We start from the raw sequence: 17,944 nt of genomic DNA on the forward strand, positions 1-17,944 counted from the left end.
TGTATCTCTGGAAGACAGCCACTGCATGGAATCGAAGAAAACAATTACTTCATCTAACTGTTTGACGAACTTGATTATAAAGTAAGGTTAGCTTTATTTTGTAATTATCATTCTTCAGTTAAAGGGTTTTTGGTTTGGGGTTGTTTTTGTTTGTAGACTCTGATGCCAGACTACCCAGGCTTGAATACTAGCTCTGCCACTTATCAATGTGCAGCCTTGAGCAAGTGACTTAACCACCCTAAGTCTCAGTGTCCTAATTTGTAAAAATGGATAATACTCCCTACCTCATAGGTTGGCTATAAAGGTTAAATGAGTTAATATACATAAAGAACTTAGAATAGTACTCAGCATATAGCAACCATTAAATAAATGGTAGTTATTATGATCTTCAATCCCTTATCTGAAATTCTGAGGTCCAGATTTATTTTAGAACTCAGAATTCTTTTTTGTGTGTGATATTATATAACATCTCCAGCAGAGACTAGGAGAGCACACAGTGCAGTCAAACATATTCACATTTCTGCAGCAAAACAACATTCACATAAGTGGGATAAGGCTATAAATAGCTTCATATCAATTCAGGTCAAGTTTTGTCACAATGAGATCACATCAGGTCAGGTCTTTTTGCCAACTGAATTACCAAAAAAATGCTTCAGTTTTCATAACATTTTTGATCTCTGTATCATAGATAAGGGATTGTGGACCTATATTATCACTCTAATTCCCCTTATTGCCAATGAAAATATTTTAGAAGCTATATTTCAAACTAAGAAAACACTTCTACTTTGAAGACATCAAATTGCTTAACATTTAATCATCTCACATCTCCTGCCTTATTCAAAAGTTACTAAAGTCTTCACTAAAATTCTACATTGCTATAACTTTCCTAAATATAAAACTGAGCTCTTAAAAAAAAACATAAACCAAAACAAAAAAAACAAAAAAAACCCTGAGCTCTTCATGTTGTCAAACTATTTACCAGTACCTGACATTTCATTATATATATACTTCTTGTTCTGTTTGTCTCCACCATTTGGTTTCGAAAACCTTATTTTGTTAAAGTATAAATCTCATTTAAATGGCTACTAAACTAATATCATGAAGATTATTCCTAATTTTAGCAATAAAGTCCATCTGATCTTCAGAAGCAAAGGAAACAGCATTATAATACATTCTGTAATGAAAGAAATGCGCAATATGTCACTATTGTACATAAAGGGCAATCATCTGCCGTCTATTTAACTAATTATATTAACCCGGAAACCCATGCTTTCCTTGACTAAATTTCATTACCTGAGCAGCCAGTAAAGCATTTTTCAATTCTTCTCTGGTAACTTCTGGGCCATCAGTTTGCCCAACTAAACCTATTGTATTATTCTGGGAAGGCCTATCTTGTTCTGCAGTCTCCTTCAGATGAGCACTAAGGTAGGCTTTGGATGCAAGAAGATATCCATTCAACATGTGTAGAGTAATATCCATTAGTGGGGGGCATCTACCACAGAAAGAAGAAAAATACATAAGAAAGAATATAAATTTATAAATTAGTCGGAATATGATCAATCAGTCCTGAAAAGCAGTACCTGAGAAACCTAAAAAGTGCAGTAACGCTCTTCCACTGAAATATTTTTTCTAAAAATAAGTTTAATGTTTGTCTTATCCTCTAGAAAAGTTTAATATGTTTGTCTTATCCTCAAGATTATATTGAATATTGAATATATATTAAATATTCCTATTTAATCTTATCAGCTAAGACCAAATATAATGTATGCCCTAGAGAAAAGATTCCTTTTCTGCAAAAAATGGCACTAAGAGTAAATCTCTTAAACAGGAACCTGCAAAGCAGCTGTCTGAAAGAGAAATATTCTATTATTGATAAGAAGAAGGAGACTAGAACAGAATTTTTATTCTTTCTACTCCTGTTTCTTCTTTGGAGCAAGACAACTTGCTATTCCAAAAGTACCTCATCCACTTGACCTGGGATAAGTTATTTACGAAGCCTTGGTTTCCTCTTCTATAAAAAGAGCAGTTATTCATACCTCAAAAATTGTTACAGATTAAGTGAAATAAGAACAAATGTAAGAAATATAAAAAAGAAAAAAATGATAAATTAGTAACCACTAAAATGTAAAAAGGCAAGCCCTGGACCAACTGGGTGGCTCAGTCATTTAAGCACCTGCCTTTGATTCAGGTCACTCAGGGTCCTGGGTTCGAGCCCCTATTCCACTCTGCACTCAGCAGGGAGTCTATTGTGCTCTGCCCCTCCCCAAACTTGTGCGTGCGAGCCTGTGTGTGTGTGTGTGTGCGCGCGCACGTGCGTGCTAATAAATAAAATCTTAAAAAAAAAAAAAAGCCAAGCCCTTAGAATAACCTGATAATGCCACATCTCAGTCTATCACAGAAGGAACTAGCATGAGTGCATTAACGGGCAGTATAGCTGTGTTTATAACATTGTAACAATGGAAACAGCTTAAATGTTCCTCAACATATCAATGGTTTTTCTGAAATGTCCAAATTTAGTACGATAAACATCTATGTATTTATAATGAAAAAAATATGTATCACTATTAAAAAACTATGACAATGTTTCCAAAAATCTCAAGCTCCACTCCAAAATTCTGAATCAGAGTTTCTAGAGGACAAGCCTAGTAATTTACATATGGATTACAATGCAGCAGTGAAAACAAATGAGTTAGACCTATGCATATCAATATGGAGAACATGTGAACAATATCAAGTTTTTTTTAAAAAAGAACAAAATAATGCCTACAATATAATACTACTTATTTTTTTTAAACCACTGAAAGAAGTAGTATTCCTATTTATAAATTTGTAAATACATAGAAAGTAAAGCTATATACACACCAGTATTTCCTCTGGAGATGGATCAGGGATTGATCAAGAGGTCAAAGAGCAATTTTGGTTTAGCCATAGCAACATGGTAGACATGAGAGCGAACAAGACTTTTCACTGTACACCTTTTTCTTACTGTTGATCTTCTTGTTTATTCACTTACTAATGTATACAATGAAAACTTTCATACATACATGACAAAGGAAATATGATAATGAATCTCCAAGAAATTATCATCACCTTCCACAGTTATTGACACATGGCCAATCATTTCCTCTACACCCCCATCCACTTTCCCATCACCACCAAAGAGTTAGTTCAAAGCAAATCCTAAACATTATATCTTTCTCTATGTATATATATTTTTATATTGTTTGTTATTTTTAAAAATGATGTGGATGATCACTTGGTAAAAAAACTAAATTTTAAAAAATTAACAAAATTAAAAGGCAAAACAGAACAAAGGGAAAAACTGCAATATACATATAAAGAACCAATTTCCTTTATGAAGAACTCTTTGCAAATCAAAAAAGATAAGCATTTCAATAGAAAACTAGACTAAAATATAAAGAAGAGAGATCAATAGCCAAAAAGCATATTAAAATATTCAATCTAAAATACAAATTAAAATCAGAAATAAGGGGCGCCTAGGTGGCTCAGTGGGTTAAGCCTCTGCCTTCGACTTAGGTCATGGTCTCAGGGTCCTAGGATCAAGCCCCGCATTGGGCTCTCTGCTCAGCAGGGAGCCTGCTTCCCCCTCTCTCTCTGTCTGCCTCTCTTCCTACTTTTTTTTTAAAGATTTTATTTATTTATTTGTCAGAGAGATAGAGTACAGGCAGGTAGGGTGGCAGGCAGAAGCAGAGGGAGAAGCAGGCTCCCTGCACAGCAAGGAGCCCAATGCGGGACTGGATCCCAGGATGCTGGGATCATGACCTGAGCCGAAGGCAGACGCTTAACCGACTGAGCCACCCCAGACATCCCTCTCTCTTCCTATTTTTGATCTCTCTCTCTGTCAAATAAATAAATAAAATCTTTTTAAAAATAAATAAATTAATAAATAAAATGAGAAACAAGTTTTCACCTATCAAATTGGAAAGTATTATACAAAGTAGTGAAGTACAATATCAAACACTGTTTTGGGAGTATAAACTGCTTCAGCCTTTCTGCTGAATAAAAATATGAATATGAATAAAAATATGAATATGAATATGAGAAATATGAAATATGAATCATAAGTCTTAATGAGCATGCAATATGAAATATGAGTCATAAGTCTTAATGAGCATGCCCCATAATTCCATTTTTAAGAATCTGCTAGATTTTACTAATCACATGTTAAATATTAAACTGAATAGTTCTTGAATATAGACAAAACAAAAATAAAAAGAACCTCATAGGGGCACCTGGGTGGCTCAGCGGGTTAAAGCCTCTGCCTTTGGCTCAGGTCATGACCCCAGGGTTCTGGGATCGAGCCCCACATCAGGCTCTCCGCTCAGCAGGGAGCCTGCTTCCCTTCCTTTCTCTCTGCCTGCCTCTCTGCCTACTTGTGATCTCTGTCTGCCAAGTGAATAAATAAAATCTTAAAAAAAAAAAAAGAACCTCATAGCGCACACCGCTAATCACCTGCAAGAACACTAAGACAGACGTTTAAACTGAATTTCTTCCATTTCTTTTAGACGCTCTGAAGTATAACTCCAGAATAAAAATGAAACTCAAACGACACATACCTGTGTACCCTCTGATCACATCTTAGGACAATGAGAGGATCTATCATCAGGTCATTCTGAGTATACTTTTGTTGTCGTACAAACTTTATTGAAGGCTGAAGTGCATTAACTGTCATTACCCACAGCCTGATGAGAAAATAAACACATATTCAAAAACAGCTATATTTTAGTTGAAACCCGCAGCCATCCAGTCCAACTTAGAAGGATATATTCAGGAAAAAATTAAACAGGTGGGATTTAACTTGGAAAAATTAAGAACTATAGTAATCTAACTTATTAGGATGTCTCTAAAACAAATGAAGATTAACAGTAAACACAAAGTAGTTTCAAAAATTCGCAGTTGTAATGGAATAATCATGGCATATAAAAGTATGAATTAAAATCTTAGCACTTTGAAACTGTATCTGGCCCCATAAATAAGCCATGATTCTGTATCATCATAAAATCTCAATGTGAGATGCCACTTTGAGATTAGACATCATAAACTCTAAAAGTGATTACTAACCTGACTGCACATCAGAATTACTATGGGATATGGCAATAAGAAGGGTACCTGATCTCTTACAGTGAAGCCCAGGAGTCCATCAGCCCCAACTTGCACACAGAGCTTGCCCACTCTTAAATATGAGTAGACAGCCAAGAGTCATCAGACATTTAAGGAAAGCCTCTAGTTTGAAAAAGATTAAAATATGCAAACAGAAAGAAACTTCAAAGAAACAGAGAATGTAGGGATGAAAAACTTTTTAAAGCCTATAATTTATATTCTTAAAGGATAGAATACTGCACATATGAAACAAGAATAGGAGACCTTTAAAAATATTCAGGCAAGGGACACTTGGGTAGCTCAGTCAGTTAAGTGTCTGACTCTTGATCTCAGGGTCATGAGTTCAAGTTCCATGTTGGGTTCCATATGGGCATGGAGCCCACTTAAAATAAAATAAAATAGAAAACTAAGAATATTCAGGTAAGAAAGAGTTCTTAGAGATTAAGAATATAACACACATTTTTTAAATTCAAAAGAAAGATCAGAAGATAACATTGAGAAAATACTCAAAGTATATCCAAAAGACAAATTTAAAAAAGAACAGGAAAAAACTAGAAAATCAGTGGTTTTAAAATAAGAGGCTTAGGGGCGCCTGGGTGGCTCAGTGGGTTAAAGCCTCTGCCTTCGGCTCGGGTCATGATCCCAGGGTCCTGGGAACGAGCCCCACATCGGGCTCTCTGCTCAGCAGGAGCTTGCTTCTCCTTTCTCTCTGCCTGCCTCTCTGCCTACTTGTGATCTCTCTCTGTCAAATAAATAAATAAAATCTTTAAAAAAAAAAAAGAGGCTTAAAAGCGAAATTACAAAAAATTATAGAAAACAAAGGGAAAGAAATCACTGGAGGAAAAAAACATAATGTCCTTAGAAATGAAGGCATTGGTCCCTAGACTAAAAAAAGACCAAGTACCCAACACTATGAACTAAAAAAAAACAAAACAAAAAACAAAACAAAAAAAAAAAACCACCAAAATACATCATCATAAAATTCCAGAAAGTAGGGAAAGGGGAAAAACCTACATTTTAGAAGAGAAAAAACAATGGTCACATGCAAAGGAGTGGGAATTGATATATCACTGGATTAATTAATAGCAACAACGGAGCTCAATTCATTCAGTAGAATGATAAATAAGTTCCCTGAACACCCTTTCTCTGGAAGCAACTTGAATGTGAATTCCACTCACTGAAATGAGGAATTATACCAACACAGAGAAAAACATGGAATTCAACAAAGAGAGAGAAAACCAATCCCAGGATGGCTACTGTGCATGTCGCAAACTAAAACATGACGATGGAAAGCTATAAAAGGAATGTTTGCAAGAAAAAAATGTCACTGTTACATTATCTGATATGTTATAACAATTATAAAGTAAACGTTCCCTCAATAATGGAGTTTAAGGTTAAATTAGTTATTGATAAAAAAAAAAAGAACACAAAAACAAAACAAATGGAAGAGGGAAGTATTAACTCAGGGTTTGTGTGTGAGGTATGAAGAAAGGCAACCGTATAAGAAACTGTAATCAAAGAATACTGCATGTGTCAACTATAAAAATCACACTGATGTAGTCATAAGAGGCACAATGAATACTGTTTTAACCAAAAATTTTGGTATTACCCTGTCAGGGAAAATGGAGGAAGGGAGAAAGTGAATGTTGAAGGAAGAGGGACAGGGGAGGAAAGAAGAGGACTAACTCTTCATCTTGTATAGTGGAAAGTCACAAATAATTTCTAAATGGGAAAGTCAGGAAATCATATTAATTGTAAGTATGTTACTGAGATAGATGGGGGATATAAATGACAGAATAAAAAGGCAAATGAACTGAAAACAGCTGTCTCTGGGGAGCAACAATCTTAAAATGGAAAGGAATATACCATTTAAGTTCTTAAGTTATATGCATTTATTTATTTGATATAAATAAAATTAAATTTAAAAAGCATAAATATAGGACACCTGGGTGGCTCAGTCTGTTAAGCGTCTGCCTTCGGCTCAGGTCATGATCCCAGGGTCCTGGGATCAAGTCCCACGTTGGGCTCCCTGCTCAGTGGGAAGTCTGCTTCTCCCTCTCCCTCTGTCCTTCCCCCTCCCTTGCTTGTGCAGCTCTCTGTCTCTCAAATAAACAAAATCTTTTTTAAAAAATTGAAAAATAAAATAAAAAGCATAAATATTCCCAGAACTACTGAATCAAAATTTCAGGTAAGTCCAGCCCAGTATTCTGGTTTTTTTTTTTTTAAGCACAGACTAGGTGTTTTTTGTTTGTTTTGTTTTTCTGTTTAAGGGGGGTTTTGTTGTGTTTTATTTAAATTCCAGTTAATATACTGTGTAAAACTGGCTTCAGGTGTACAATTTAGTGAATCACCACTTACATACAATACCCTGTGCCCATCACAAGTGCACTCCTTAATCCTCATCACCTATTTAGAACAGGTGTTTTTGATGCAACACACGGAACAGGAGAGACTCATCTTCCTAAAGGCAAAACAATTAATCCAGTGTTCTCTAAACTTCATGTGTGCTAGAATCACTAGGGAAATCCTTAAAAAAAAAAAAAAAAAAAACTAATGGCTTACTCCCACCAACAAACATTCTGATTTAATTAGCATGGGTTACAGCTCTCAGATCAGGAGTTTCAAAAGCTCTCCAGGTGATTTTAATGTGTAGTAAAATTTGAAGCCATGCTAAGGACTGCAAGACACATGGTGATCTAAATCACAATTAGCCACAAATGACTATATGTGAGAACTCATTTTTTTTTTTAAAGATTTTTCTTATCCATTTATTTGACAGAGATCACAAGTAGGCAGAGAGGCAGGGAGAAAGAGAGGAAGGGAAGCAGGCTTCCTGCTGAGCAGAGAGCCCGATGCGGGGCTCGATCCCAGGACCCCGGGACCACGACCTGAGCCGAAGGCAGAGGCTTCAACCCACTGAGCCACCCAGGTGCCCGAGAACTCATTTTTAAAGAAATTTCTCAAGTTGGAAATACTTTAAGTTTTCTCTGTTTCTTAAAATAAAGTTTATTCTTTTCCTTAAAATTATAACAGCTCTTTAATTAATAGTCTTCAGAATGGACTTATATTGTCAGATAATCAACAATTTTTTCAACATTTAAGTTTAGGTTATTGTATACAATCACTGCTATATGCTTATTTATTACAGGAAACAATACACTGAACTTACCTTCTAGGCATCACAGTATTAAGTACCATCCACAGTTTATTGACGGTTTGAAGAATTCGTCGTGGAACCCCTGAATTCAACAGCTGGTTCATATTAGATGTTAATACTTCTGCATAAGGTATAAGTTCACTGGCAGAGAGTAGAGTCAAGTGTTCTAGAATCTGCATCACTTGTGTGTGACTTACTGGGACAGCTGAAAATGCTAAAAGGAAAACTTAGCAGTCATGATCTAAATTCTATACAGCTTACCAAACAATATTTGGTAATACTTTCCTTCACACCACACAAATCAAGGAAACACTGTTGCTGAGAAAGAGTAAAACTTTGAATCCTGGCCACAAGTTTTGGTTACACTTAAAATAAGGAGCTAAGAAAAATTCATGTTAAGTATATGTATATGATAAAGAAAAAAATAGTCATAAAGATAAAAGTTATAAAAATCCCATTTTAAAAAACACATTAGTGACCCAAAGACAAATGTCATTTCCCTGGTGATTCAGACTAATTTTAAAAATTGACTGAAACATGAAAATATACCCAAGTATCGCTTTTAGTAGTAACATTTAATAAGATTCAAATTTCTTGATATTTTCCAACTGGATGGCCCCTTTTACAGGATGTAAGCATACAGCACGCTGCTGTTAGTCAAAAATTTCTAGAACTGTACTTTTCAATAGAATAGTCACTAACCACATCTGGCTACTGAACACTTAAGAAATGTAGCTAGTGTAAACTGACACATACTGTGAGTATAAAATATAAACCAGATTGTAGGACCCCTGAGTGGCTCAGTGGGTTAAGCCTCTGCCTTCTGCTCAGGTCATGATCTCAGGGTCCTGGGAACGAGCCCTGCATCAGGCTCTCTGCTCAGCAGGGAGCCTGCTTCCCCCTCCCTCTCTGCCTGCCTCTCTGCCTACTTGTGATCTCTCTCTGTCAAATAAATAAATAAAATCTTAAAAAAAAAATAAAATAAACCAGATTGCAAAGACTTTCTATGGAAAAACAGTTAAATATCTCATTACTATTTTTATATTGATTATATAATGAAATGATAATACACTGATATATTGGGTTAAATGAAATAATTATTTAAAAACTACCTTTGCCTGTGTTTTACTTTTTTTTTTTTTTTTTTCTAATTTATTTGACAGAGAGAAATCAGAGCTAGGCAGAGAGGCAGACAGAGAGAGGGGGAAGCAGGCTCCCGCTGAGCAGAGAGCCCGATGCGGGGCTCGATCCCAGGACCCTGAGATCATGACCCGAGCCGAAGGCAGAGGCTTAAACCACTGAGCCACCCAGGCGCCCCTGTGTTTTACTTTTTTAGTGTGGCTATAGAAAGTTTAAAATTATATGTGTGGCTCGTATCATATTTCTATTTGACAGTGCTTGAACATTATCCATTAACGACAAGTACACTGCTCTATTTCATAGCATTTATTCCTGAGCAGTTTAGGACCTTCCTAAAACCACATGACCTGTTTAGTGATGTTAACATAGAAACTATGAGAAAAAAGATACAAGCATGTCAGAAAGAAAAGGTTAAAATGCCTGAGGTGCCTGGGTGGATAAGTCAGTTAAATGTCCAACTCTTGATTTCTGCTCAGGTCATGATCTCAGGGTCTTGAGATCAAGCCCCAAGTAGGGCTCCGTGCTCAGTGCATACTCTGCTTGTCCCTCTCCCTCTGCTCCTCCCTCAACTCGAAAATTACTTAAAATATATTGACCAAACATTGTTTCACAGCCAGGAAAATTCTGCATGATTTTAAGATTTCAAGGAGCCTAACATCTCTTTGTCCTAGGAGAGGGGTAAAAGGAGTATCCAGTTTACTGTACCTTCTTGAAGTTGTTTCGGAGAGTGGTTTTTGGCATTATTAGTCAGTAACATTCGCCTTAACAGGGCATCAGTCCCCGTGATTTCTTCTTCACAGATCCAATCATCCACAATGCATAAATGTGGGTAATTAGTTGCAAGGAGACGTAGTAAAGCAGAATGTAGCCCTTGAAAATTTACAAGAAGTCAACTGGATTCTTCATTCTCAAATACTCAAAACTTCTCTCCTCACTCCCCTCTCTTTTGTCCCTTTCATTTTTGGCAAACCAAAGGAATGTGCACATCTTGTGCATGCACTACCATTTGAGAATTTCTGTTGCATAATTCAGCCAGAGAATCTGCTTAAATAAAGATCCCCAAGTGATCTGATACACAAAAAGCTGGAAGCTACAAGTTTTATCAAAAGTTCTCAAACTTTCTTCCTTCCACCCTATCCCAACATAAAAGTCTCCCATCAGGAAACATTTGACATCACAGTAGTTCAAGAGTTGACTGGGGAGGAAAGAAAAAAAGGAGAAAAGAATGTCCATTTAGGGGGGATCATATATGGTCTGAGAAAGCCCTTACTCAAAACTTCTGGTAGTCTTCTACAGAAGAACACATGCTCTTTTCCAACCCACTTCAGAATCACTGTTGCAGATGGGTAAAATCAAAGTTGCCCACTTGGAATGCCTAAAAGATCTCGGGCAGTTTATGTACATTTTTTCATTTCTCCCTAATGTCCCTTCAAGGTAAGCAATATTGTCTCCATTCTACTGTAAGGAAACAGACTGAAAGACATTATTAAAGTTCCCAGGGTCACACAGCTAAGTATGTCAGCCAACCAAAGCAGTATGGATGATACCTACAAGACAGTGCGTTTGTCTTCCTTCAAGAAAGTGAAGGAAGATCAAAAGAAATGGGAAACTTCCTTTTACTAAATCAAAGCATTCTTTCTAACCTTTTGCTTACAGCACAGTTTGGCTATTCATGACTATTATTTTTAATGATAAATGATTCTATAAAAAATGTCTATTTAGATATATGAATATATGATATATATATGAAGTATATATGAATAGATATATGAAGTATACACTATGCCAAGTGTTTGGTACGTACATACCTAATAAATATTGCTGTTACTATATTATTATTATCATCCTCACCAGAGTTGTAAGAGTAGTAGTAAAAGTATTAGTTGTAATAAAAGTACTTGTCATCCAATTATCTCCTTATTATGCAACTTAGATAAAATCATACCACTTAGTCCCAGTAGGGAAAGTATCCACTTCCTTTGTCATAGAAACTGATTAAAATTAATATTTCTGTTTGAAAAAATGATGCAACAATCAAAAGTAGTATTAAACATTTAAATATCTAAATGCTCAACTACATGTATAGTTAAGACTATCGCAAAACAGTCACAAAATGACTGCTTACCAAGTGAAAATTAATCTACACTTCATAATCTCTTCAATAAAATGTTAGTCACCAAACGTTGCCAAATACAACATTAGTTTATGCAAAGATGTAAGTAAATAAATGCACATATCTGGTTAAATGTGACCAAATAAGGTCATCTTTATTCCTGCTTGAAATCAACCACAACAAAGAAAAAGAAAACTCCAACTTCATAGAAACAAACAAGAAACCCATATTCAAGCATTATAAAAAAGAGATGTTAAATTAAAAAAAATTTTTTTCAAAAAATATTACTATATATCTATCTGACAATTTTATAGAAAAAACAGTAATTCCAAGATGTGGAATATTTTGGAGGAAATAAAAGCAATAAGGTAGATCTACATGTACTGGCATAAAAGATTTCCAAGAGTCCAAGAGAGAAAAAAAAAAAAAGTCTCAGAAGAGATAGGGTATAATGCCATTCATAGTTTAAAAAAACAATTTTTTATTCATGTGTTTATCTATTAGCTTCAACTATATGAAACTGTATTTTTGCAGGTCAAAAAAGTTGAATACCTGCAATTTCATATCATTCAACTTATAGAAAAAAATGTCTAAAATTACATACCAAAATAAAACTTGGTTTTGGGGAAGGAGGAATGCAAGTAGTAAGATAGTGAGGAAGGTAAAGAGGAATTTCACTCCTGAATTGTCTTTTTTTTGTTTTTTGTTTTTTGTTTTTACCACCGAGCACATATTATACTTCATAACACTGTAAACAGTAAAGTATTTTTTAACTATAAACATCAGCCGTAAAAAGCAAGCAAAACAAATACCTCCCAACTCCTGCTGCAGCCCTTGAGCCTGTCGAATAAGGAATTTGATGGGAATCTGATCCATTAAAGATGACGAATATGATTTGGGCTTTCTTTGCATGGCAGCTGTCAGTCAAAGATACAAAGGGTAAGATAAGAACAGTGTAATAAACAATAGAAATCTTAACCTTCAACCTAAATGGAACAAAAACATTAGGTTACTTCTAACTCACTTAATCTATGAATATGCTTCACAAAAAATGAAGAAATAATGGATACACAGGAAGAGCAAGAACATATCTAAGGGCAAGATCTGGAAAATGCCTCCAAATTGAAACCATTGAGGAGAAAAGTCCTAAGTGAGAGAAGCCATCTGCAGGAGGACCCGACACTAAAACACAAAATCAAACAAAACAAAATGAAACAAAACCCCTGATAAGTAACTCAAGACTCTCCCAAATCTAATTAGGAAAACTAAATTCAGTCATGACCATATGGCTTAAAGCTTCGTGACTCCAACAGTCTTAATTTAATTATATATTATCGCAGTGACTCTTTTTAAAGGAAGTTGGGCAATATGAATTTAACTCCTTTCTCTCACAACTTCTATCTTCAGCCAGAAAACAATTCTTTTTTTTTTTTTTAAGATTTTATTTATTTATTTGACAGACAGAGATCACAAGTAGGCAGAGAGGCAGGCAGAGAGAGAGGAGGAAGCAGGCTCCCCGCTGAGCAGAGAGCCTGATGCGGGGCTCGATCCCAGGACTCTGCGATCATGACCTGAGCCGAAGGCAGAGGCTTTAACCCACTGAACCATCAGGTGCCCCAACAATTCCTTTATTAAAAAATCAAGTCCATCTTAGAGGTGCCTGGCTGGCTCAGTTTGTGGAGCATGCAACTCTTGCTCTCAGGGTTGTGAGTTTGAGCCCCACATTGGGTGTAGAGATTACTTAAAAATAAAAAACCTCATGTTCAAAAACCTTCAGTGGATTCTTATATCCCACAGAGTAAAGGTAGCTGCCAATCAACACTATCTTTCTCTGTCTCATCTCCATCATATATATTTTTTTAATTTTATTTATTTATTTGTCAGAGAGGTAGAAAGCACACACACAAGGAGGAGGAGCAGTGGGCACAGGGAGAGGGAGAAGCAGACTCCCCAGCACAAGGCTGAGCAGGGAGCCCAAGGCGGGGCTTGATCCCAGGACCCTGAGAACATGACTTGAGCCGAAGGCAGATGCTTAACTGACTGAGCGGCCCAGCGGCTCCTACATTGTTTTTTAACTACCCTATTTTTTTTTTTCAAATATAGAAAAACACACTCCTTATACTGGTATCTTCTAGGTTAAATCTGATCTTCTGATACTATAGAAAGTAGTTAAGTTTGAAAGCCCAGTTCAATGATAATTTTAATGGCAAAATGAAACTCTTCTGTTATTTTTTTCTGTTTTTGATTAGATTGCTATTCTTCACCTAATGGAAGGAAGGCAGGGCAAAGACTGAAATCAAGCAAAAAAAATAAATTTTCCGTTATATTTCCTTTAGGTTTATCTCTTAATTTATCAGCACTTAGTTAAGGTCCCTAAAATTATTAAAATACAGACAATTCAGTTATTAATTTAGGCTGCTAAAAAGAGGGCTGAGACTTAAAGGGTGGTTATGTACCCATCTATATATGTGTTTACGCATCAGAGTACACAGTGCCCATGCTACAAAGACTACAGAATGGTACTGGAGCCTGTTAGAATATTTGACCTTATTTTCTCACATGACAGCTCGGAAAGTAACAAAATGTAAACAAATAAAATGAACTAGCACTAGAAACACTCCCCTATGTATAAGTACAACTTACCTAAAGTCTTTGTGTTTGCTAGCAGAGCTTCCTCATAAGACAGTACATAGTAGAGCACCAAGAGCTGTGCTGTGATGCTAAAACGTTGATTAAGGCGGATGCTATCAGCCTGGAAGTAAGATTATAAACACTTAAGATACTGTTAAATTTCATGAGTGCTTTCTTGATGGTAAAAGCATTTTAAATAGACTATTCAGTTACTATTCCCAAGCTCAGCTAAAACAGGAGAAACATTGCTATGTTTGCATTAAACTCAAAGAGACAACTTGGAAGTTTCAATTTGAGGTGGCATGGGAAAGCAAAGGCAACATGCCTAAGGGTCTTTAGGATTATAAAAAGGACTTCAGCTGTTCCTTAACAGCAAATCCATCAGGCTGCTTCTGAAAAAGGTTTACAGGAGTCTCAAATATTACCTGGAATTACCAGGAAGAAAATAACTCCTAAAAAAACATAGTGTGTATTTGAATACATTTGTGAAAAATACAACTACTTTTTCTCTCTTAAAAGATGGAGAAAAAAGATTTTCTTCAAATTTCCCATTTGAATCTAAGTAGATCTTAGATTCCCAGGAAGCTAAATAAACCTCTGTTGACCATGTTGAGATGTCACATACTCCTTTGTTAGGCACAACTCTCCAGGACACTCTTTAGACTTTAAAGTGGAGCTCTTTCGAAGATTTCCTCAGAAAGTACCCCTTCAACAAACTACTTGGAACTAATAGCATACTTGTAATTTCATAAGTGATCTGAAGAAATGTAATCCCATTTCAAAGTCAGAACAACCTAGAAGTCCTCTTATAATCCAAGGAAAAATACGGAACAAGTCAGAAGAATAAAGGAAAAATCAGTTAATCAATGTACAAGAACTACTATGTTACCCCAATGACTCCTTGGAAAATACTGAGGATCTCCTGTTCTGTAACTGGCTGATTTGTGGCTTCTGGATTAGATTTAGATGCAGGAGTAAGTATGGAATTTATGTACACGTCAATCAGAGGAAGTAATTGAGGATGAAGTGGAGTAGAGGTTTCACACAGCTGTCTATAGATCCAGTCCTAAAAAAAGAAGGTTATAGGCAGTAAATCACTTATGGCAATAAGAAAAAGCAAACTTTATTAAGAACATACAATTTACATGATTTATGAATCAGTGAATCTATTAACTTCTAGCAGCTACAAATATATTACCCAGTTTCACAACTGTCTTTGATCTAAAAATATGAATTACTTTTATATCCTAATCAAGACTATTGTCCAGTGGAAGATAAATCTATAATGAGGAATTTGGGTTTTGAATTTGGATTTGAGATTTTTAATGTATTAGTTTTTAAGTAGTAAGAAAAATATTTTAAGTCCCTACTATATCTGTATTTTGAGCACCATCTGTGTTGTAGAAGACCCCACAGCACAGAGGAATTGAGGGAGAGGGATAGTTCTTCACAGCAAATCCTGAGGTAGATTAAGAAAGTGGCCTTGGCAACCACTTACAGGAGACCATCACTTAACTACACGTGGACAGAGGACATGTGGATACATTGGGTGTGCATTTAGACTCAATCTATTTCATGTGCTAAAAACATAAAGAAGTAGAAGATACAATCTACCTAGAAAATAACTCCATGAAATCATGAAAACAAGGATAGTTAAAGGTGATATATCAATGCATATATTGTTGATTGTTCTTTATAAATAGAAGAGCCTCTAGAAAAGGCTCAGATTTCTTTACCTTCTTGGGACTTATCTGTCTCTTTAGAGGGCCTTTTAACTGTTTGATATAGCCAACTATAATTAATGGAAAATATGTCCAAATATGTATATTAGGTGTTAGCTGTCCTTGTGACAAAAGTACAAATGCTGGTCATGGCTGATAATGAACTTTCTCAGTTTGGTGAACAAAACCAAAGTATAGAAAATGGCAATTTTTGGTGCTTGGGTGGCTCAGTCATTATGCGTCTGCCTTTGGCTCGGATCATGATCCAAGAGTCCTGGGATCGAGCCCCACATCGGGCTCCTGTTCAGCAGGAAGTCTGCTTCTCCCTCTCCTACTCACACTGCTTATGTTCCCTCTCTTGCTATCTCTCTCTCTCTGTCAAATAAATAAATAAAATCATTTAAAAAAAAAAGAAAATGGCAATTTTTACCAAGTTTTAAAGAAATAGCCACATGATATTACTGAAATTTTAAATGGATTAGTAATACTGCACATTTTGTCAATAACTTAAGAGTTATATTGTTTAAAAAATCTGAAATTATAGTTCTAGTTACTACATATAAATGATTAGTAATTAGACATATTTCATAAACACGAAACCAACAGTAGAAGTCTATAAACTGAAAAAGAGCTAGAAAAAAATAAATAAACTTGGGTTGTAGCTTGATATATAAATTTAAGATCATACTTTTATTGACACTTTGTGCTTGGTAAAGGAACGACTCCTGAGAAGCTGGTAAATACAATGAATAGGCAAAAATCCAGTAATGTTGGCACTCAGGTTGCTGGTGACAGGGACCCGAACAGCATGAGCTGTGACAACCTAAAAGGGAAAATTAGTATTAATACATATGACAGAAGCAAATACAAAATTATTCTGTAAGAGAGAGGATTAGCAGGTAGAGTGTCAATACTTAATACAAATGTGGTCCTTAGGAATGAATGAGAAAAACTAATTATTACATGATTTAATTATTTCTAGATGATAAGGCAGCATACATTTAGGGATTTGTAAAACACTCTAATTTTTTAAATTTGTTTTTAAACATAGGTATGTTGACAGTAATGTAGTAAGGTAAAAACATACAAAATTTGGAATTCTAAAATCTGGGCTCAGTGACTTCAGATAAGTCACTTTATCTTCCCAGCCTATTTTCACATCTACAAAATGGGACAATACGGTCCTCATGCTCATCTATAAAACGGTACAATAGAGTCTCACCTGCCTCAAAAAGTTTTTGTGAGGGGGAAAAATTGAAAAATATGTTTGAAAAACATATGTGAATTATAAAGTATCAATTCTTTATATGTGACATAAATTCTCTATATGTGATATAAATGATCACATAAATATAAACAGGGATTTTTGTTGTTATTCTCATTGTTTTCAAAGACCCTCCCCAAAGTCCAGTGAGTTCAAATAAAAACATAAAAAATAACTTCTGAGTCTCCTATGCACTATTTATGTCTTTTTTGTGGAAGTACATGTGTATTGAGGGAAGAAAGTAAAGTTTGGTATAGGGATGAGAATATTATCCTAAAAGAAGCAACACTTATGCATCTATAAGCATTCTCAAATACCTCATTTTTTCAGAAATATATATGCTTTTTGTAATCCCAAGTTTAAACTGACTAATCTGGGAATTAGTTTTCAATTTCAGAATTGCCTCTTTTGCTGAAAAAACAAAATATCCTCAGGTTTACTTATGGACAAAAGTGCTAAGGCAAAATAAGAACACGTAAATATAATAATAAAGAATTCAGGGGTGCCTGAGTGACTCAGTGAGTTAAGCATCCAACTCTTGATCTCAGCTCAGGTCTTGATCTCCGGGTCATGAGTTCCAGCCCCCAAATAGGTTCCATGCCCAGCCTACTTAAAAAAAATTTTTTTTTAAATAAAGAATTTAGACCCTAGCTTAAAATTTATATAAAATTGAGTGTTACAGGGGCGCCTGGATGGCTCAGCGTGTTAAAGCCTCTGCCTTTGGCTCAGGTCATGGTCCCAGGGTCCTGGGATCGAGCCCCGCATCGGGCTCTCTGCTCAGCGGGAAGCCTGCTTCC

At 35.5% G+C, this 17,944-nt stretch overlaps 1 protein-coding gene across 1 annotated transcript in view; it reads right to left on the reverse strand.

The window, feature by feature from the left end:
- INTS2 (integrator complex subunit 2) overlaps positions 1 to 17,944 on the reverse strand; it is a gene marked incomplete at its 5' end in the record, with an annotated part of 44,171 nt that overhangs the window by 5,531 nt on the left and 20,696 nt on the right. Inside the window, 8 exons of the mRNA XM_080826635.1 lie at positions 1,294 to 1,492; positions 4,578 to 4,703; positions 8,291 to 8,492; positions 10,124 to 10,288; positions 12,344 to 12,448; positions 14,175 to 14,283; positions 15,052 to 15,228; positions 16,572 to 16,706. Of these exons, the coding sequence (XP_080682761.1) occupies positions 1,294 to 1,492; positions 4,578 to 4,703; positions 8,291 to 8,492; positions 10,124 to 10,288; positions 12,344 to 12,448; positions 14,175 to 14,283; positions 15,052 to 15,228; positions 16,572 to 16,706 (1,218 nt within the window). The remainder of the gene's footprint in view (positions 1 to 1,293; positions 1,493 to 4,577; positions 4,704 to 8,290; positions 8,493 to 10,123; positions 10,289 to 12,343; positions 12,449 to 14,174; positions 14,284 to 15,051; positions 15,229 to 16,571; positions 16,707 to 17,944) is intronic.

The sequence above is a fragment of the Martes martes genome, assembly GCF_963455335.1.
Source record: "Martes martes genome assembly, chromosome: 16".
NCBI classification, from domain to species: Eukaryota; Metazoa; Chordata; class Mammalia; order Carnivora; family Mustelidae; genus Martes; species Martes martes.